Raw genomic sequence first — 22,911 nt, 5'->3', positions numbered from 1 at the left:
CCCCCCCCACCAGCAAGCCTTTGCGCCCCCCTGGGGGGCCCACCCCACAGTTTGAGAAACACTGAGTTAGTGAAACCTTTACTCCTATAAGTGAAAACAGGTTGTACGTTTCAAAAACATCGGAGTGAAGTTTTCAACTGCATCGATAAAGCCTTCAGTCTGTCCAAACTACCTTAGGGGTCACATCTAGAGGTTTATGAAAATCCTCTCACGTCTCCCCAGGGGGTCACAACCCCCACTTTGGGAACCCCTGCTTTAAAGCTCATTTCTGTTCACTTTACCTACTTAAATATGTTCGTCTGTTTCTACCGTTGTCATGTGTCACTGCCTTCATACCTTCCATGTGTCCTGTACGATAGAATGAGTGTTTGTCAATCGGTCCACCAGAGGGCACAGCTCTGAATTAACACACTGGACAAACACCACAAAGAAGAGGAAAGGTTTATGAGGAGATTAAGAAGAAGGAGGAGGAGGAGGAGAAGAAGAAGAAGAAGGAGGAGAAGAAGAAGAAAAAGAAGACAGTCAATAATACCAATGGTGCTGACAGGTTTTACTGATGTTCACATTCAGAGGGTAGTTGTCCTAAATATGTCAGTACTTTTTCACTGTGCTGATGATGGCAGTGCTGTTGTAGTACTCGAGTCCCAGACCAGACTCCAGACCGGTCTCGGGACCATTTTTGCGTTCTCGGTCTCGTCTGTCTGTTCTGGGAGTTCTAGTTCTAGACAGTGGTGTGTGAAATCTGTACAAACCAAATTTATGTGAATAAACTGTAGTATGAGTGAAAGTTTCAAACCCAGGACTGTGTGTGCAAATATGTATGTGTATGTTCATTAATGAAATATTGTTGATTTGTAACATATTGTTTTGTTGAATGAATTAAATGAACATGTTCAAAACAAAGCATTCATTCAAAACATGATGATATTCAACAATTGCAGTGGCATTTATATATAAATTTATATGTATGTAATGCAGACTGTTCCTATAAACAGTTCCCAGTCTGTCTTAGTCTGTAGGTTTAAGTGTTGACTATGAACTGGGCTGATGTTAAACCATGGTTCTGAAAATGGGCTGGTTTTATGGTCTGGGTCTGGACCCGGTCTGGACATAGGTAGTGTCATCCCCATCACTAGATGACAAGTGTGTGATACTACTGACTGTGAGACTGTAATGACCCATAAGCACCAGCAGGAGGAGCCAAAGGACTACAAACACAGAGGAGGGGCTGACTCAGTGGGCATGTGTGTCAGTCACGTGTCAGAGCTGTAGTGGATGTGTCGTCTACTCTGAACAGTCTACAAAAGGAACCTTCTTGGCTGAACCAGGACATGGGTTTATGGACAAACCCACTGTCCACTGTCCTTGGACTTTTTAAAGGTGCTGCAGCATCCAGTGGACAGTGGATACAAACCAGTTAATTTATTCCACGTTTTGGATTCAAAACTGTTCAGAAATGTTGTGAGGGCGTCTCACTGGGGACAGGGACAGGGACAGGTTCTGTTCACAAACTAGATGGAACATCAAGTAGAACCACTGAAGACACATGTGAAGACCCCAGAGCAGGAGGTGAAAGCCTGGACGACCAAATGGACAAAGACCCCAAAGACACCATCTAAGATCTGAGAGAGAGAGAGAGAGAGAGAGAGAGAGAGAGAGAAAGAGGGGGAAAGAGAGAGAGAGACAGGGAGCGAGAGAGAGAAAGAAAGAAAGAGAGAAAGAAAGAGAGAGAGAAAGACGGAGAGAGAGAGAAAGAAAGAGAGAGAAAGAGAGAGGGAGAGAGAGAAAGGAGGAGAGAGAGAAAGAGGGAGAGAGAGAGAAAGAAAGAGGGAGAGAGAGAGAGAGAAAGAGAGGGAGAGAAATAAAGAGAGAGAGAGAGAGAGACTAAGGTCCACCTGTCCAATAGCCCTGTCCTTTTCTAGTGTCCAGCCTAAGGTCCACCTGTCCTGTCCTTTTCTAGTGTCCATCCTAAGGTCCACCTGTCCTGTCCTTTTCTAGTGTCCAGCCTAAGGTCCACCTGTCCTGTCCTTTTCTAGTGTCCAGCCTAAGGTCCACCTGTCCAATAGTCCTTCTGTCCAATCATCCTGTGGATGGTCCACAGCTGTGAGGTGGATGGATTATCAGTGTTCACTAACACACATTCACACAAGTTTAGAACAATATGAGACACAAACAGGCCTTCAGTGAACACACAAACAGACTGAGATCTGAGTTCAACTCTTGAAGAATGGAACAAAAACAGAAGTGTGTGTTCATATTTGTGTTCAGTGGACTGAGGTTCTAGACCATGGACAGACTTCTACAGGAGCAGAAGACCAGTCCATGAGGTTCTCAGGTCCCAGATGGTTCATTTAGGACCAACATGTCCCAGATGGACTTTGGTTCTTGACCATGGACAAACTTCTACAGGACCACAGCTGTTTTATAGTCTATTCTGAGCCACAGGAGGCCAGTGCACAGACCTGGACCAGGACTAATATGGTGGTCCTTCCTGGTTCTAGTCTGGACCCCAGCAGCAGTGTTCTGGATGTTCTGTATTTGTCTTCCAGCTGGTTTAAAGTCCAGTCAGAAGGCCATTCCGTAGTCTAACCTGGTCCAGATAAATGTTTGGATAAGTCTGTCTAAGTCTGGTTTAGACCGGTTTAAACCTGTGGTTCTACCAGTGTTTGGTCAAAGGATGAAGATGGGATGGATCTAATGAGTCTGTTCACGTGTAACTCTGAGTCCATTATTACCCCCCCAGGTTTAGAACCTGATGTTTAGCTTTTAAAGGAAGAGGTTCCAGATGACTGCTGAGACTGGATCTGGGTTTATGTGGGTCAAAGACAAGGACTTCAGTCTGGTCTGAGAATAAGTCCAGTGGAAACATGAACCAGGACCTGCTGTCTTCTCTGAACCACAGCTCATTTCAAATGGACTGGTTCAAAGTGGGACACTGTTCAGATGAATATAAAGTATATTTGGAACCTGTGGACGCTGTGTCCTCTGGACTGAAGAGGACACAGACCTGGACTCACTTCAACAGCCTGTGTCTGTGATGGTATGGGGGTGCATCCCAGCAGCTCGATTCCTTGGAATCGTTTTCCTGCCTGCTTAACGATTCTGCTTAACGATTCTGCTTAACGATTCCGCCTTCGTTGCACATGCACAATGACGTCATGCGTACGCTGCATTGTTTTGGTCAGAGCGTAGCCAAAGTGGCATTGAGGCAGAAACGGTCTAAAAAGACGACACCAGGGCCACTGGTAACTCTTGCAAAGCTTCCATGTCTTCATAAGGGTGGAATCCCTCCAATTTGTTCAAACATTTGTCCACAGCATGTGATTCATTTACAGGAATGTCACGTATTTGATTCACTACTTAGCGGCGCTTGTGAATCTAGTGGCAGAGTGAACACCAGGCCGTCATCTGGGCCCGGTCCGGTTCTGGTGAGGGCAACAAACGTTGTACCCCCTCAAATACAAGTTTCCGAAGGTTTGGGAAGGAAATGAGGTGCACAACAACGGGAGACGGGCTGAGCCGAGTCAAACTGGTTCCATGTAGTGGAAATGCAGCGATAGAGGAATTAGTAAAGCGTCTTCAGTTTCACTTTCACTGTACGCCCCCCCCCCCCCCCCCCCCCAAACCAGGACCGGCATCATCTGTTATTATTATTTGTACATACTGTATATGTTATATTATCTGTGCAGATGGAAATATAAAAGACAGTTAATGCAAACACACCCGTTTGTACTCTTTTATTCCCTCACCCAATGAGAATCGATAAGGAATCGGATCAATAAGCAAAATCGATAATGGAATCGGAATCGTTAAATTCTTATCGATTCCCATCCCTATGCATCAGTGCTGATGGAATAGACAGCTTCTACACCTGCTTCTGTTTTTCTGATGTTGTGGTGAAGCTGAGGCTGAGGACAGTGTTCTGGACCTCACTCTGTTTTTAGGAACATCTGAATGAATGAACTGGAGCCATGACACATGAAGACTGTTTTTGATGCTGTTTTCATGGATCACACCATCTACAACCTGAATGTCCTATCAGCCGTATGTAAAAATGTTCAGGACTTTATTCCGCTGTGACATTGTCATGTAGCAACACATGTACCCAGCAGACACCAGAGCTGTCAACAGTTCTGAGAACACCTGATGAATGATGCATTTCAGCACCACAAGCAGCGGACAGCTCTGTAATTTACATCCAAACAGACGCAGGAGGCTGTGATTGGCCGTCGGCCGGGGGGTGGGGTGGAGTAGCAGGGCATCAGGTCACTTTAATGAAACCATAAAAACAGGAGGGAAGTGGCTGCAGAGTAGAAGAAGAGGGTTTGGACAGAGTGGACTGGACAGAGAAAGGAGGAGCTGTGGATGTTCTGCTCAGACATGAGGCTTCTGGCTGTACTGGTGCTGCTGGGGGGGCTGATCGCAGCTCAGGGGGGAGGAGGAGGAGCAGGAGCAGCTCTGACACGCTCGGACTCCGACCGAAGGCCACATTCAACAGGTACACGACCCAATGGGTTCAGAAAGAAGAGGGTCTGCAGGTGGGAGACGGGTTTTAGCAAAACATGATGAGTAGAAGTAGAGGGTGTTTGATGGAGCTCAGACTGGTTCTGTTGGACCTGTTGGAGTTAGAGGTTCAGTTAAAGCTGCTGCTCCTGTTCAGGGAATTTTCTGTCCCTGCACTTTACTTAGACTTAGTCCACAATCAGCCACATGTGTTTAACAAACAGCACAATTTATATTTACATCTTCTTCATCACTGAACCCATAAAGACCCAGTGTTACTTTAGTGTCAGTTCACAAAGGAACTTTACTCTATAATTAAGCCATTGATTGTAATATTATCGTCCTTATTTGGCTTTTTTTTTTCAGTGTAAATCCTGTATTTCCTATATTTGATTCACTGATCATGTAGATGTTCATTAAAGCTCAGATTAAAGTTGATGGTTATTCTATCAGAAACAGATCAAACTGAATAAACAGTGTATTTTTCAGTCCAATCTGTCATTAACTGAACATAAACCCAGTGTGTCCATCCACTGTCATTGATCCAACTCCATGGGTTTTACTGGGGAATCAATGTTGGAGAGGTTGACAGTGTTTCCACGGTAACTACAGAGCCTCTGAACGTCCAAATACGGTCATATCTGATGACCATGAAAAGATGAAGAACTGCATTTTACACCAATTATTGACATGGACTGATAGGATTAGTGGATCAACAGGTAATAAACGGTTTAGATCAGTAGATGGTTTAGGTTAAAGGTGGATGTTTGGGTCTTTAAGGGTTTAAAGTGGACATCTGGGTCTTTAAGGGTTAAAGGTGGACGTTTGGGTCTTTAAGGGTGAAACAGATGTTGGGTAATAAAATGTTGTGTTTCTTATTTTATTTCTTTTATTTTTTATGCAGTGTTTTCATCAGTGCAGGTTCATAAACTTCCATAAGAAAAATGAAATAATAACAACTTAGTTATTTTTTAAAACTTTTTTCCAGACACTTCACAAGAACAACTACTAGTATTAAAACTGTTGATAATAATAATACTTCTGTGAATGTATATATGTAATATATGTAGAAATGAATGTCTTTACATGGACACCATTAATTAATGTTAATGAATTTAAATAATGAATAAATTACACATAAATACCACTAATAAAGGATTACTAGATACATCAGTTAGCTGATAATTAACCAATGTTAATTCAGTTATGTTAATCAATCTGCTCTTATTGTAAAGTGTTAGCAGCTCCTCCCCTCAGATGGTACCTCTGCTCTACAGTGTCTAATAAAAGATCTGCCTCAGACATTAAATGTGTTCAGCGTTCTCACATACTTTAACCAGATGAATCCAAAGTGTTGGTTTGTTGATGTTTTCCAGGTATGTGATGGCGTGTTCTTCTACATATATGTTGGTTTATGTCCACAACACCATACACTTCATACAAAAAAGTCATCACTGTCGCATTAGAGTTATTATTAAGGATGCACAAATACCGATACAAGTATCAGGTATCGGTCCAATACCGAATGTGTGCTGTGTGCTCGTACAAGTACTCTGACAAAAAAAACACCAATGCCATTTTACAGCAGTGTGAGGGTCACCTCATAGAGCAGCAGGTATGAGGTGGAGGAGTGATGTCAGCAGAGTGGAGATTTAATGAAAGAAAGGATGGAGACAAAAGTAAAGTTACAGACACAGACGGATACAAACGCAGCGTTCTGTCCGTCCTCTGCCTCCATTCCACACACAATTACCTCCACCAGGAGGTATTGTGATCACTTTGCTTTGTGTGTTTGTTTGTTAGTGTGTTAGCAACTTTACGGGAAAACTATTCCAACCATCTTTACCAAAGTTTACCCACAGTTAGGCCTAGGCCCTGGGACCAACCCATTAAATTTTGGGCCAAGTAAGCCAAAGTTCAAGGTCACAGCAAGGTCACAAAATCTTAAGTTTTCCTATCTCTCATCATTGAGCAAATTTTTAAAAATTCATAAAAAATTCAAAACGACTCCGATTAGCCTCCAATTTGATCCACTCATAGCTTATAACAATATCTTGTATCTGGCTCAAAATTGTTCACATCCACTGTGGAATGTGGACTCTGTGGACAATTCAATTTAACATTGAAAATCCCTTTTACGACACATTTTTCATTTACATATGTTTCTGTCTGGTTTATGTATGTTTCTATGTGGTTACCTCCGCCATGGAGGTTATGTTTTTGCCAGGGTTCGTTTGTTTGTTTGTTTGTCAGTTGGTTAGTTAGCAAGATGACTCAAAAAGTTATGGATGGATTTTCATGAAATTTTCAGGAAATGTTGATACTGGCACAAGGAACAAATGATTACATTTTGGTGGTGATCGGGGGGGGGGGGGGGGGATCTGTCTTGGCGGAGGTCTGTGCTCTCCGAGTGCTTTTCTAGTTCTGTCTGTTTTCCTGGAGCCTGTGGATGCGTACCCTGATCCATATATAGATCATCATATTATCTTCTGTATAAGACTCTGTGTGAACGCAAATGGAGCAGCAGAACCAGTGGAACTGTGGAGGTAGAAGATCTGTTCAAAGAGCGACTGTGAGTTAGAGACAAATGACTGACAGATTTAGGACAAATACCCTCATCAATATCAACATTAGTATTAACATTACTATCACAGTAGTGTTACCTCTGTCGTCTCCATGTTTATTATTACTGACTTTCTTCCTCTTCTTCTCATAAAATGTTACTCTTCTTCGTGGTATTTGTCCAGTATGGTTAATTCAGAGCGACACCCTCTGGTGGACTGATAGACAAACGCTCATTCCAACACATTAAATGTCAGTAGCAGCACTTTGTTCCAGTCAGACTAATGACAACGACAATGAAGCACATTTACAGAAGGAACAAACAACTCGGTATCGGCAAGTACTCAAATGGAAGTACTTGTACTCGATCTGGAAAAAAGTGGTATCAGTGCATCCCTACATATACATGTATAGGACAGGAATATATATGTATGTATATGTATAGAATAGAACAGGACAAACGTCATGCCCCCTTAAATGAAAGTTTGTGAAGCTTCCAGATGTAGAGAAAAGATAAATGAGCGTTAAGTTTGATTTTCACCTCCGTGGGTGGAACGGTCAGCACTGCACCCATAGAATTATAAATAGGATGGAAACCAGCTGAGCCCTGCCCACCCACCCCTAGGGTTAGGGTTAGGGTTAGGGTTAGGGTTAGGGTTACACATACATAATGCAGTGTAAACATATATGATACAGTGTAAACATATATGATGAGTGTAAACATGTATGATGAGTGTAAACAAATACGATGCAGTGTAAAGATATATGATGTGGTGTAAACATATGTGATGTTGTGTACACATATATGATGCGTGTAAACATATATGATGCGTGTAAACATATATGATGTGGTGTAAACATATGTGATGTTGTGTACACATATATGATGCGTGTAAACATATATGATGTGGTGTAAACATATGTGATGTTGTGTACACATATATGATGCGTGTAAACATATATGATGCAGTGTACACATATGTGATGCAGTATAAACATATATGAAGCGGTGTACACATATATGATGTGGTGTAAACATATATGATGTAGTGTACACATATATGATACAGTGTACACATATATGATACGGTGTAAACATATATGATGTAGTGTACACATATATGATACAGTGTACACATATATGATGCGTGTGAACATATATCATGCGTGTAAACATATATGATGCAGTGTACACATATATGATACAGTGTACACATATATGATGCGTGTAAACATATATCATGCGTGTAAACATATATGATGCAGTGTACACATAAATGATACGGTGTAAACATATATGATGCGGTGTACACATATATAATGCAATGTAAACATATATGATACAGTGTACACATATATGATACGGTGTAAACATATATGATGCAGTGTAAACATATATGATGCAGTGTACACATATATGATGCAATGTAAACATATATGATGCAGTGTAAACATATATGATACAGTGTACACATATATGATACGGTGTAAACATATATGATGCAGTGTAAACATATATGATGCGGTGTACACATATATGATGCAATGTAAACATATATGATGCAGTGTAAACATATATGATACGGTGTAAACATATATGATGCGTGTAAACACATACATGTTTTGTCCATCTGTGACCTTTTGTCCTTTCTTCTTCAGTGCTCTCTGCAGGTTTCTCCAGGAGGACCACTGGAGGAGACTTCCTGTCTGAGGAGGCCAACCCCTGCTTCTCCCTCAGACAGAACGAGGAGCAGCAGCAGCTCCTGTGCAACGACCGCAGGAGTCAGTTCAACATCAACCCGTTTGGCCTCCGCTTTGGGAAACGCCACAACAGCTACATGTACAGGAGAGCCGTCAAAAGAGCCAGGACTAACAAGTTTTCACCCATTTCTCTGTTTCTGCGAGAAGTGGAGGTCCCCACCTGAGGGGTCCCATGGTCTGCAGCGTCTGAACGGACGAGTCCATCTGTCACATGTTTCTACATATATGTGTAAAAAAAAAAAAAACCTTTTACTTCTCTTTAAAGGATGTTACCATGACTATGCTTTTGTACCAGTTTAATGTGAAATTTTAGAACTAGCTTTTGGGACAAGGCATCAGTTCTGTGAGGAAAAAAAACCCCTATCCAAATAAAATAATTAATATTGGTGTGTGACTGTTTGACCTCAGTGATATCTGTACCCTGTAAAGTCAATATTTAGCTCAGATGTACTTTTTTATCAGTTCTAGATTAAAACATTATTATTATTATTATTATTATTATTAATAAAGGGAACCTAGTATTAAAAATGGTTTGTTACCTCTGCTATGAGGTATTATGATCACTTTGCTTTGTGTGTTTGTTTGTTTGTTTATTTGCAACTTTATGGGAAAACTATTACAACCATCTTTACCAAATTGTACCCACAGATAGGCCTAGGCCCTGGGACCAACCCATTCAATTTTGGGCCAAGTAGGCCAAAGTTCAAGGTCTTAGCAAGGTCACAAAATCTCAAATTTTCCTATCTCTCATCATTGAGAAATTTTCGAAAATTCATAAAAAGTTTAAAATGACTTCGATTAGCCTCCAAATTGATCCACCTGTAGCTTAGAACAATATCTTGTATCTGGCACAAAATTGTCCACATCCACTGTGGAATGTGGACTCTGTGGACATTTACATTTAACACTGAAAATCCCATTTACCGCACATTTTTCATTATAACTCAACAAATATTGATTGGAATTTAATATAATTTGACATACACATGACTGGTACCAAGCTTCAACGTTTTCTGCTGTATGGGACAACCTGGAAACTGTTGAATTTAAAAAGAAATAGTCCATCCACACATGCACACCGTTCGGGGTTCTTGGTGGAGGTTTGCGTTCTCTGAACACTTGTTCAGTAGTGTTGTCCACTGCCTGCCTCTAGATGGCAGTGCTGTGTGACTTTAAAGGACATGTCCTGGTCTCCTATCTGTTTGTATGTCTTTTCTAAACAGGTGTGTGTGTGTCTCAGTCAGATCCATAATTGTGTCTCTAAAATCCTTTTGGTCCATGTTCAGTGATGCATGACTCAGTTCCTGCAGTAAAACAGTCAGATCCATCATCTCCAAATGGATCCTTTATCCTGATCATGTCGGTTAAACTAAGTCTGAACTCTGTTGGATTCATAGGGACATGATCGACTCAACTGGAAAGGAGTTCCATTAAAGCAACTAATCCTTCAGATCAGAAGAACAACAAACATGAGTAAATCAGACATGTTTAGGTGATCAGCTGGATGTTCCATTCACTTCTACATGGAATGGATCAGTGTTCAACCTTCTTAGTTGTCCTTCAAATTGAACATCTGTCCCTCCTCGTAGATTCTACAGCTGATATATTTAATGGATAAATATAGTGTGTTGAAGAGATTTACACCAATAGAATCTCCAAGGTGGACAAGAATGTTCTGTTAGATTGAAAAGTCCAACCTAATGATTTGACTGGATTTTCCACCATGATATTCAAATGAGTTCAGGTCAAAGGTCATGTTTGGTCATTCTATGGAGCTGGATTAAAACTATTTCACTATTATATGCATGAATGATATACAAATGGATCCAACTGCATCAGAGCTTTGATGGGATTTGGAGGAAATATTGGTGGTTTAAGGTGATGTCAAATGGAGCTGAGTTCAACATCTGGAGGTTTAGAGAGTTGGACAAGATCAATATATGGAATCAGAAGATGGATCCAACTAGGAGGGAGGGTATAAGGAAGTATAGAACAGTGGGATGGGTAGGGACAGGAAGAACACAGTCTTAAACAAGAATAGTAATGACAGCTGTTGTTTGTTCCATTCAGAGACACGTCGACGTCCCTCTCATGTTTTTACTTATATTTCCTCTAAAGTCCATTTAATGACACTTATAGAAGAACTATAAACCATGATCAGACGATTCCATCAGATTAAACGGTCCTTCATTTCTGTGTCTGTTACTGTCCTCCAGTCGTCTACAGTTGCATTTTAAAGGAGAAATTGATAAAGAACTGACATAAACTGGTGTATACAGCATACACAACACCGGATGGGCTATTATTAGTCATGTTTCCATCAAATGTTAACTGAATTCAAAGCAGACCTTTGAAAATAAGTGTGAAATACATTTGTATAAACTAATTTATCATGAATAAATGACTGTACCGTAAAAAAAAATAAATTAAAAAAAATTACAATTGGACTTTCCACATTGATTACTTTCAAAATAATGAATCAATCTAAATGTTATTTCATGGTATGAAACTATAACTTGTTTCCTACATTTTGCAGAAAATCCCATTTTTATTTTTAGTTCCTGATCCAGACTCACTGTGGGCTCTGTGGGCGGAGCCAACCAAATGGACCCAGCTCCAGAGGACGGACATGTGTTTGTCTGTGGGTGAAAAACCCAGTTTCCACTAAAGAAAAGCTGAAGAAGGACAAACCTGTCCATGACTAGAACTGTGGACTATAGGGACATGTCTAGGACACTGAAGACCCAGATTAGTCTGATGGTTCTGGTGTTGGACCGACATCCTGCCGAGTCAGAGACAAGGACATAAAACACAGTTGGACCAGACGTGGACGATCATGGACCAGTGGACCAACTCTATACAGGGTGTCCCATAAGTCTCCATACGTAGGAGACATAATACATTCCATACATATATTGTTCTAACATGTATTTCTTTATATTTCTTCTTTATAGTTCTTCAGCAGTGGAGGACACGCATTGAAATATGTTCCCGACAAAATGGCAGTCATATAGAGCATATTATATGAATAAAAATGGTTTATGTCAAGAAACGTTTATTTTTCCTATGTATGGAGACTTATGGGACACCCTGTACTGACAGACCAACTGCACTGACATGGATGGGACAGTGTTGTCTCATGGACACTGCAGTTTCCCAGAATTCCACCTGGTTCCATCAGTCCAGTCCATCCATTTAATGTCTTTAACCATAAGTGTCTACGGTTTGACTCAAAGGACGTCTTCAACAACAGTATTCAGGAAAAGTGAAGGTTGGTTTTGATCATTTCTATTGTGAACCTCCAGCACAAACACACATCTGTCCACCTCTGTCCTCTCTCTCTCGCTCATATTCAGTGTTTTTCCACCAGATCACGTGAATAACTCTGGTGACGCAGACCTTCAACTCTGAAGTTATCTCTATAGAAAACCAAAAACAACCGTACTTTTGTGTGCATGTCTTAAACCGGTGACAGGTCATAGTATTTACACAGATGTAGAACAAATCAGGTTTCTGGTCCAGATCTCGTAGTTCCAAAGGTTCTGTTTAATCCGGGTGCACACAGCTGACATACAAGGATCCGTACAATGACGCATCAGTTACATTTGCTAACATACACATACTAACACAGCAATGTCAGCCTGTTACAGGTTTGGAAGAAGAAGTGCTTTTAAACAACAATACCAGTGTTTTTGAAGTGTTGACAGGACAGACGAGGAAGAATGATGGCAGAATGACACATGCTGAGGCTCCACCCACAGCAGGTCTAAAGCACAGTTCAGAGTTTTGGGTGAAATTTGATTTTTTTGTATGTTGGTTCATATTCCACGTTAAATGCAACTTCTATCAGTTTTAAGTCTGAACTGAATGTGACCCTGAAGTGACTCACATGCACTAAAGAGGTCCTGATGGAATATGTGACCACGCAGACACACACTGTGTTTATAGAAGGAAATATGGTTTTCCTCTGCTCCTCCTCCTGGGACGAACAACTGGGACATTTGTCGCATTTCAATGACGTAAAGGTCGGAATAATAAATGCGACCTGGACATTCAGACTGAAGTCACATTGGAAAATATCAGATCTGTATCAGATTTAGGACCACATATGAAAGTGGTCCGGGTCAGATTAGTGCTGTTCAGACTGTCTGTAACAGATCAGATCCAGGTCACATATGGACACATTTACCTTCATCTGAACGTAGCCTATGTTTAATCGCTCCAAATGACACACATAAAAACATGAAAGGAAAAAAAAAACACTGGTTTTGTCCTTTAAAATGACACACAGTTGGACATTAGAAAAGGGCAGTGTTTGTGTGATCAGGCCTCTGGACCATGGGATTGTGTTGTGTATGTGGAGGGGTTTAGGAGTTTAGATGTCCTTGAGGTCCTTCTGGATTCCCCACAGTGTGTCTGCGCTCTTCTTCAGCTGGGCTACCTCGTCGTTTGTCAGCGTCATGTTGACCACGCTGCTCACACCGCTGCTGTTCAACACACACGGCAGAGACAGGAAGACCTCCTCACCGATGCCGTACATGTCCTGGAGAACACAGAGACAGGTTCAGATCTCCAGTACCACAGACTGTATCACTTCAAATGTGTCTGTGTCCGTGTCCAACCTTGACCATGGTGGAGACCGGGTGGACTCGGCTCATGTTCTTGACGATGCTCTCAGTCAGGTCGGCCACGCTCAGACCGATGGCCCAGTTTGTGTAACCCTTCAGCTTGATCACCTCATAGGCACTGGAGAACAAAGAACACTTCTGTTCACACCTCAACAATCACAGTCAGTGTTTATATATAATACTGTCTGTATGTTTGTGTGTAAACTGGAGCCCATTTTACCCACAGGATAGAAAACTATAGCCATGGAGTAGGTGTGAGACACTCATTTACAGATAAATAATGATCTGTCACCTGTTCCAAACTAAAAACCAGAGTCACTACATCAAATGTAATTTTTCTATTTTTTTTTTCTGTATCTATTTTATATTGCGACATTTGATTGTGATTATTTATTGTGATATATTTTATATCTTATACAGATACACTCTGAGCTGAAACATTTAAAGGATTTGTGATTTTACTTAATTCTAAAAATATATATTTTAATTTTGATTGTATCATAATGTTAATCATTACAGTAAAGTATTTGTCATGTTCTGACCATAAAGAACAGTTTAAAACCACAAATAATGGTCTGGTTTCTTCAACTCATTCATTATTCATTATTAGACCTCAGCCTTTAAAGTTCTATGAAATTAAAATCTCCTCCTTGAATCACCACCTGATCCTGATGAAGGGGTTTGAGTTCCCAAATGATCCTAGGAGCTTTGTTGTTGGGGTCGTCTAGTCCCTGGTAGGCTGTCCCAAGGTAAACTTGTCCTAGGTGACTGGTCTGACAAAGCATGATTCTTGTCTTTATGGGAGGCGAGTAAGGTATCCAGATAACCTTAACCTGGATCAGGATTACCCAGGGCCACAGGGGTTCCTCAGTGTGCACCTGGTCATTAGGTATGCGCCCATGGGGCCTGCCTGGGCTCAGCCTGAAGGGATGACATGGGGCCATCCTCCTGTGGGCCGCCCACCTGCAGAAGGATCTATTTGGGTGCAGTGCTTTGTGGACTGGGTGTCAATGAAGTACAGAGGCCCTGGCAATCTGAGGGAGCTGCCTAAACTGGTTCTAGGAACATGAAATGTCACCTCCCTGTTGAAGAAAGAGCCGCCAAGATGCCTTTAAGGTAAAGCAGGAGTCTTATAGAGCCTGGTTGGCACTTGGGACCCCAGAGGCAGTGAACAGGTACAGGCAAGCTCAGTGGATCACAGCTTTGGTAGTTGCTGAGGCAAAAACTCAGGAGTGGGAGGAGTTCAGTGAGGCCAAGGAGCCTGACTTTTCGTCAACCTCAAGAAGTTCTGGAAAACTTTCAGGTGACTCGAGAGGGGGAAGATCAGGCAGTGTTTGGGGTGATCCGGATGCTGTACGGGTCTGTTGAGGTGAAGAAGGAGCTGAGCCAAAAGACAAAGCTCTCAATTTACCGATCTACATTCCTTCTCTCACCTACAAACTGTGGGTAGTGACCAAAAGAATAACATCACAGATGCAAGTGGTGGACATGAGTTTCCTCTGCAGGGTGACTGGACTCCCTTGGAGATAGGGTGAGACCCCAGGGCACACCCAGGACATGCTAGAGGGATTATATATCTGGATAGCCTGGGAAGGCCTCAGAATTCCCCAGAGGAACTACAGGAGGTTGGTGGGGAGAGGGAAGTTTGGGCTCCTCTCCTTAAGTTGTTGCCCCCGCCACCCTGACCTAGATACAGATGGATGAATGGATGGATGAATAGAAGATGGCCCTAGTGCACATTAGTCTAAGTTGTGTAGTTGCATTAACATTGTCAGGGTGGGAGAGTACATTCCCACTGGGACCATTCCAAACTGTAATTGCCTCAGAGAGGTACTTAAGAGGTGTCCTCTGAGACACAGAGTTAAATATGGACAGAGAATGAGTTGTTCATGCAAAGGGTAGAGGTTATCCTTTCACATCATGTGCTGCCTGTATTGTCGTGTTATTGGACAGGTCATATTTTCAACATCATTTCAATATAAATGTACACAATAATCAGGTTGTGCAAATTAGTTTAATATTGTGTAGGTGAACTCTGTTTGGAATGTCTGTGTTTATCTGTGTCACGTTGGCTGCAGTTACACCAACAATATTTCTTCAGTCTGATTGAAATTATTGTGATTAAAGACTCCAACTAATGAGATGTGCTTTTACACGTACAAAGTATTTAATCAGTGTGAACATTTTTGACATGGGCAAAGTCATTTGTGAGAACAGAAAAATAGGAAAAAGTAGTTGTTATTGACGTGACCTAGATAATGACAAACATACTCTGAGAAAAATGGACTTTGTTTCTATATCCTGGGCTTTTTGGTAATTGATGTGTTCAACAGTCCTTAAAACTCTTAGTTTCCTACAAATATACCCCTTCTACAGACCCCTTTCAAACATACCCCAAGCACAGACCCCTGGTTTTCAACCATGGGGCCCATATCAAAATGCAAGCAACAGGACTACTACAGTGTTTCTCAATGGGGACAGTACCTCTGCATAAAAGCCCAGTGTAAGGTCCAACATATAACAGAGGCGCGCGCGCACGCACGCACGCGCGCACGCACACACACACATACCAATTGCAAATTTGTTTTTGATATTCGGGGGTGGCAAGTGGGACACAATGAGGTGAGGGGGGCTGTATCTACAGGGCTATATAAGCCACCATGTCCTCCACATACAAGTTCACCGCGTTACTTATAGAATAACGTAACCCCCTTCAGTCCCTAATTTTTTCACAGATAGTGGAACAATAGGAGGCTCATGGTGCCGTTAGTGGGCCTTTGTTGAAAAAAGGTTGAGAAGCACTGTAACAGATGGTCAGATGTTGACACCACATTTGGATTAAAACTTCCTTCTGATTAGAACAGTCTGTTCCACATGAGCTGGGATATTTCTAATACAGCTGTTATGGTGAATGTTGGTGGAACATTAGAACATTTGAGTGTCAGAAAACACAGCCAATGCCTCCCACACATCGTACCTGTCCACCACAGCCTTGTGTGTGGCCTTCCACTGTTCCTTATCTGCATCAGTGCCGAGCTCAGGATTCAGCTTCTGCAGGTTGACTCCAGCCACATTGGCTCCACTCCAAACAGGCACTGAACAGTTACACAGAACATTATACAGCAATTATATAACAATTATACAGAACATTACACAACACATTATATAACACATTATACAGCACACACAATGAATACAAAGGTATTCGTCGTAAGTCGTATAAGTCGTAAAAACTTCAGCTCAGTGGTTTCAGTTCTGTGTCACAGACCTCAGGTTACATCTACAGCCTCCTCAAATCAACAGTTCAGGACGTGTTCTTTACAGAACACACATGAAACACCACATCTAAGTAAAAGTCCACTTTAACAGAACTTCTCACACACTAAGTGGATTCACTTTTATCTTACATAGGTCCTGATGGATCAAACATTTAAGGACATGAGGTTGATAACTATTAATTAATAATAATTACCAGGTATCTCCATAATCCAATAGTCACATAATAGTAGATGATAAAAATGTACATAAATGATCATTTCAAGGCCCATTTTCTGACAATCTGGTTTAAATGTGTGGTCAGTTTTAGAGGAAGGCTGACGGTGGTCCTACATCCTCAGGTGTGTGTAGACTTACCACTGGTGTCTCCATGTTCACCCAGCACCCACCCATTGAAGGAGGACGCATGGATCCCAAGGCGTTCAGCCATCAAGTACCGGAAGCGGGCTGAGTCCAGGTTGGTGCCGCTGCCAATGACCCGGTGTTTAGGCAGACCGCTCAGCTTCCAGGTGACGTATGTCAGCACATCGACTACAGACAGCGTTGGAAAAACCAGGGTTATGGTCTATATTCAAACACACCTGTGGGTCAAACATGTCCGACACTGTTCATATGGTGTTAGAACATTCACCAGGGTTGGAGACCACGATGAGCGTGCAGTTAGGGCTGTACTTGACGATCTGTGGAATGATGGATTTGAAGACGTTGACATTCCTCTGCACCAGGTTCAGACGGCTCTCCCCTTCCTGTTGGCGGACGCCAGCCGTCACCACCACCAGGCGAGAGTTTGCTGTCACTGCATAGTCTACGGGACACGAGACGACGGTACATATATTTATGAACAGTGGAATAAGCTGCGGTGGAATATTTTCTGAGGATGTAAACTGTAAGGTGTGGTGCATGTATACAGTGAAATAATGAAATGTATCTATGATGGAATTAAAATAGTTCTGTAAAGGTCTACAAATGGAACCAGCACCAGAAAAAGCCCAGAACTAGCAAAACATTCACTTCAGTGGAAAAGGGGTCTGAATGTAAAGCAGACGGTCACCTTTGTCAGCCACTATCTTGGAGGTCTTGAGGAAAAGGCTTCCATGCTGCAGGTCCATCATCTCTCCTTTCAGACGGTCCTCCATGACGTCGACCAGGGCCAGCTCATCACACAGGTCCTGTCCAGAGGAAGTCCAACCATACCAGGGGTTACTTAGTACAGGAACACAGGAAGCACAGCCCAACATGTCAGTGATGTCCAATGGCATTGAACACAAATGAAATTGGGTTAAAATTCTGTGAAACCCATGAGAATGGGAAACAGTTTCAAAGAATTCTATAATCCAGACCAGGATATCAGTTCAAGGACAGAAGCAGTTGCAGGAAACTTGATAAATATGCAATTTATGTAGCAGATTTGTGTTGTCATTCATTCATTCATTCATCTTCTGAACCTGCTTTGTCCTCACTAGGGTCATGGGGGCGGAGCCTATCCCACCTACCTATGGGTGAAGGCGGGGTTCACCCTGGACATGTGACCAGTTCATCACAAATAGAGACAACAGTGACAGTGACAACCACTGTTACATTTACACCTATGGACAGTTTAGATTAACCCATTTACCTATCAGTGTATGTGTTTGGATGGTGGGAGGAGCCTGAGAACCTGGAGAGAACCCGTGCAAACATGAGGAGAACATGTAAGCTATAAACATAAAGGTCTTGGTGTTAGAATGGAACCCAGGACCTAGTTGCTGTGAGGCCTCAATGCTAACCCCTGCACCTCCGTGTCTCCAGATTCTTTTAAATCCAATGAATGTTTCCAGTGTTGAGAGCCTGCTGTTCCTGCTGTAAACCTTAGAACCCTTCATTTCAGACCGTGGACAGACGACACTGTAAACTTTAGAACCCTGCATCTCAGGCCGTGGATAGACGACACTGTAAACCTTAGAACCCTTTGAACTCAGACCGTGGACAGATGACACAGCTGAAGGTGTTGTGGTGCTGCTGGTGCTGAGTCTTACCCTCAGGAGGATGCTGACGGCACAGGCCATGCCCACCTGTCCCACTCCCACCACGGTCACCTTGTTGCGGGGTGGCTCAGCTGGGCTGCTGGCCAGAGGGCTGATGAGCTTCTGCAGCACTGAAGACATGGTGTGAACTGCAGAGACACAAAGAGGACATGTCCGTCAACACAGCAGGAGACAAGAGACTGAGCTGAACACTGGCTGTAGGAGCAGCTTCTGCAGACAAGAAACTATAATGACTACATAATTATATAATTATATAACTATAATGGACTATAAGGAAACAAAAACTGTGAAATACGGCACATGGACATAAATGTACTGATAAGATTCAGTGTTCTGTACAGCTGAGACAGAAACAAGAACATTCTACTCACACGCTTAATATTTCCCCTTTGTTTTACACCTGTAAAAACATTATAAAAACAAAACAAAACTAAACTAAACTGGTTCAGGTAAACTGGTCCAGACTAGTCTGTCAAGGGGTTTGGACTCTACCAAAAGGTGGTCCACTGTCCACTACCAGCTGACCGTCTGTCTGTGTCCACTACCAGCTGACCGTTTGTCTGTGTCCACTACCACCTGACCATCTGTCTGTGTCCACTACCAGCTGACCATCTGTCTGTGTCCACTACCAGCTGACTGTCTGACTGTGTCCACTACCAGTCCTTGATTACAGAACCTTCTTTTTTTTTTTTGATCAATTTTTTATTTGTATTCATTGTGCATCTCAGAAGTACAATACAAAAGAAAAAGAAAGAAATTCACATTTTTAAATACAAGATTCTGTGACACACAGAGAATAAACCCCACCCTCCCGGAACCAGTGGCGACCCCCATACCAACCCAATCTGTATCTCAGAATACGAAAACCAACTAATAAAGACATACATATATATATAGATGAAAGAGAATATAATTTACAGATATAAACAGATAAGTGATCAGGAAAGTCATAGACAATTATGTTGCACTCTTTCTTTAACCATAATATAAACACCATCCCACATACTAAGCGTTTTACAACTGGCTGTATGCATCCGGGCCACTGACCTCTCCATCATAACTATATCATTACAGAACCTTCTTGTTGAATGGAAACACTTTCATCTCAGTCCAACTATTCCACCTTCCTTTTGTCCTTCAGGAGAACATGTCCTCAAACAGATCATCACATGTGCTTTACTGTCAACAAGTTTGACTTTTAACAGGAAGGACCAGCACAGACCAACCACACCAGATGAAGGTCATATTAATGCTTAAAATGGAAACAGCTGATGAATAAATGGGACACCACATGGACCACATGTCAGAAGTCTCCTACTGGGTCAGCTTAAGAACACACATCTATGAGACAGATCCACGTTTGTCTGATCCTGTTCTGTATGCACTCATCTGTTAGATTATTACTGGATGTAGAATACATGCTTCTATTAAAAATATTGGACACATCGGTCCTTACATCAGAATAGGATCAAGAACTGAAACCGTGTTCCTTTAAATCTGTGTCAGTAAGTCCAACAGTTTCCAACAGATGTTCCTAAACATGGACATCAATGAAGCTTCATATGTTATTGCACTCATCAGAGGAACATTTAAGGGACTTTCCTGTAGGAACCACATGTTAAAGCAGTGATATAAGTCTTTATTAAATGTTACTCTTCCTTTTCCCACATTTCCCTGTGGTCTCCATAAACTGTAAATGCTCTGCTTGGGTCTGAATTCTTCATTAATTCAACTCCACAGGTCCATCTTCAACCCTATTTCTGAGTAATGACACCAGAAAGGTGGTTTGGAGCGCTGGCCCTTTAAATGCATGAGCCACTTCAGGCCCTGCCTCCTCCAGGTTGTTGGCTGTGCTGCTCTGTCCCGTTCAACCAACAACTGAACATTTGAGGTAATCAGTGTGTCATGGTACTGGTGGGTAACTGCTGCTGGACTTTGGTGTTCCTATTGTAGAAACATCCACAGGAGCATTTGTTCCTTGTGCCAGTATCAACATTTCCTGAAAATTTCATCAAAATCCTTCCATAATTTTTTGTTATCTTGCTAACAGACAAACGACCAAACATACCCTGATGAAAACATAACCTCCATGGCAGAGGTAATAAACAGATGTCAGCTGTCAATCAAATCAAACAGAGTGAAAGACTCCTCCTGTTTCTGCTGTGGTTCAATACATTCAACTAATGTTTCTTTTCCATATGCAGAACAGGAATTTAAATAAATAAACAAATAAAATGTGCCCTTTTTTCCTTAAATCTATGAGAGACTTTCGTCACCGATTTTTGATCAAATCTGTCCAACCTCAGTCATATCCTCAGTATCATGAATCCATTAGTCTTTCTGTGATTACTCACCTGAATCTCTTCTCTCTCAATGAACAGTTTCTTAGTGCCATTCACCATAAACAAACCATGTATTTACAAACAGAGCCGGGAGGTAACGCGGGCATCTTCTGAATTTTTTCGCAATGTGGACTGTGGGAAGCGGAGGTTCGCACAGCCGCCTGGCAGCGACAGCGCATCCATATTATATTATATGGATTAAACAAACACAACACGGAAACGGCTGAAACGCGGAAACGGCTGGAGGCAAGCAGAGCTCTGCCTGGCAACAGCAGCTGCAAGAAACAGGACGCAGAAACGGCTGGAGCTCCACTTCCTTTCAGCCGTTTCTGCATTTCAGCCGTTTCCACGTCGTGTTCGTTTCATCCATATAATATCATATGGTGTCACTGCCGCTGCTGCTGCCAGGCACGTTGAAACAAAATTCCAAAGATGCCCGAGTTACCTACCGGCTCTGTTTGTAAACACATTTTTTGTTTATGGTGGATGACACTAAGAAACTGTTCACTGAGAGGGAAGAGATTCAGGTGAGTAATGGCAGACAGACTACCGGATTCCTGATACTGAGGATATGACTGAGGTTGGACGGATTAGATGAAAAATTGGTGACGAAAGTCTACCGCACCTTTAGAGGGCAGGGGCTCAGCCCCCGTTGGACCAGACTATGTGTGCACATGCCTGGTGTCTGTTCATGTTCATCCTTCAGCTGTTCCTGCTGGAATAGGCCTCACACATCCACTTCATATTTCCACTCACATCAAGGACAAATGGACACGGGGCGTCCTTAAAGGCACACACTCCTGCTGTACCACGAACTGCCCTTATCCAGGACACAGTGGGCCCACCCCCCTTAAACCACTGAGCCAGCACAACACACACAAAGGGCTCAGGGTCCCAGTGGGTTCAATCCACTGGTCACCCCTGTCCTAGAGGACATGTGGACATGCAGGTCTGGTCTGGGCTGTGAGCAGACGGAGGCTTATGTAACTGGGCCTGGTCCTGGTCTAGGCCTGACTGTGCTCACACTGAAAGGTTTAACCACATGAAACCTGGGTTTAAATCTAGAACTGGAGCCTGTGGTTCATGTGTTTATGGTCCTGAAGAGGGAAGGACAAGTCCATGTCCTGTCCACAGAACAGACACAAACCACTGTTTACAGTCCACAGCACGGCAGAAAAAGACACAAAAAGACAGAAGCCGTCTGTGTTCCTGTCCGTCTGTGGAGAGGGGGATGAGTTTATGTAATATCGCATCCATTCCATTCCGTTCCAGACAAAGCAGCGACAGCAACTGCACTTGACTGTTCAAACCCAAACTGATTCAAGATGAACGACACACGACGGAACAGACCTACAAACAGCCACGTATTCAGACAGAGGCATGAAAACAGACCGAAGGAGGACACAGAGGACACAGTAAACACAGAAGACACAGAGGACATGGAGGACATGGTTGTGTGAGCGCGCACCGCAGCCCCAGCATCCATTACTGTGGAGGCGGTCCGCACGCGCCCCGGAAAAGACAAATATACACGCACACACAAATATGTCTGTATATGTACATATAAATATATGTGCGTGTGCGTGCCTGTGTGTGTGTGTGTGTGTGTGTGTGTGTGTGTAGGAGCCTTCTTACATGTCTGAGGAGAATCCGGAGGCTGAATTCCGACAGATGAGGAGGACAGAGGAGCTGGAGCGGCTGTCCAGGAGGAGAGGAGGACAAGAAGAGGAGTGGAGGGCAGCTGAGCGGCGCGCGCAACCACCAAGAGCACGAGGAGGGAGGAGGGGGAGGGGGGAGAAAGAGAGAGAGAGAGAG

At 42.6% G+C, this 22,911-nt stretch overlaps 1 protein-coding gene and 1 long non-coding RNA gene across 2 annotated transcripts; one reads left to right on the top strand and one right to left on the bottom strand.

Annotated features, from left to right (window-relative positions):
• Positions 1 to 10,032: 10,032 nt before the first annotated feature.
• Positions 10,033 to 18,944, top strand: LOC115430508 (uncharacterized). The gene is made up of 3 exons (XR_003936946.1): positions 10,033 to 10,250; positions 10,721 to 10,724; positions 18,933 to 18,944. It is a non-coding gene; the product is annotated as an uncharacterized LOC115430508 (long non-coding RNA).
• ldhba (lactate dehydrogenase Ba) lies at positions 13,186 to 22,887 on the bottom strand. The gene is made up of 8 exons (XM_030150566.1): positions 22,732 to 22,887; positions 18,746 to 18,882; positions 17,782 to 17,899; positions 17,362 to 17,535; positions 17,088 to 17,261; positions 16,432 to 16,549; positions 13,449 to 13,572; positions 13,186 to 13,369 (listed from the first exon to the last, which is right to left on the bottom strand). Exons 2-8 carry the CDS (start codon positions 18,872 to 18,874, stop codon positions 13,202 to 13,204), a joined length of 1,005 nt encoding a protein of 334 aa, XP_030006426.1. The 5' UTR covers positions 18,875 to 18,882; positions 22,732 to 22,887; the 3' UTR covers positions 13,186 to 13,201.
• Positions 22,888 to 22,911: the final 24 nt, after the last annotated feature.

This window comes from Sphaeramia orbicularis, chromosome 12, assembly GCF_902148855.1.
Source record: "Sphaeramia orbicularis chromosome 12, fSphaOr1.1, whole genome shotgun sequence".
Taxonomy (NCBI): Eukaryota; Metazoa; Chordata; class Actinopteri; order Kurtiformes; family Apogonidae; genus Sphaeramia; species Sphaeramia orbicularis.
This window is presented reverse-complemented; position numbering and strand designations above follow the sequence as displayed.

Excerpts from the sequence above, each read along its gene's own strand:
- ldhba (XM_030150566.1), bottom strand. The coding sequence starts at position 18,874 with ATGTCTTCAGTGCTGCAGAAGCTCATCAGCCCTCTGGCCAGCAGCCCA. Across the intron at positions 17,536-17,781 it reads CAAGATAGTGGCTGACAAAG|ACTATGCAGTGACAGCAAAC; the intron begins GTGACCGTCTGC and ends CGTGTCCCGTAG. Across the intron at positions 16,550-17,087 it reads TGAACATGGAGACACCAGTG|TGCCTGTTTGGAGTGGAGCC; the intron begins GTAAGTCTACAC and ends GTAACTGTTCAG.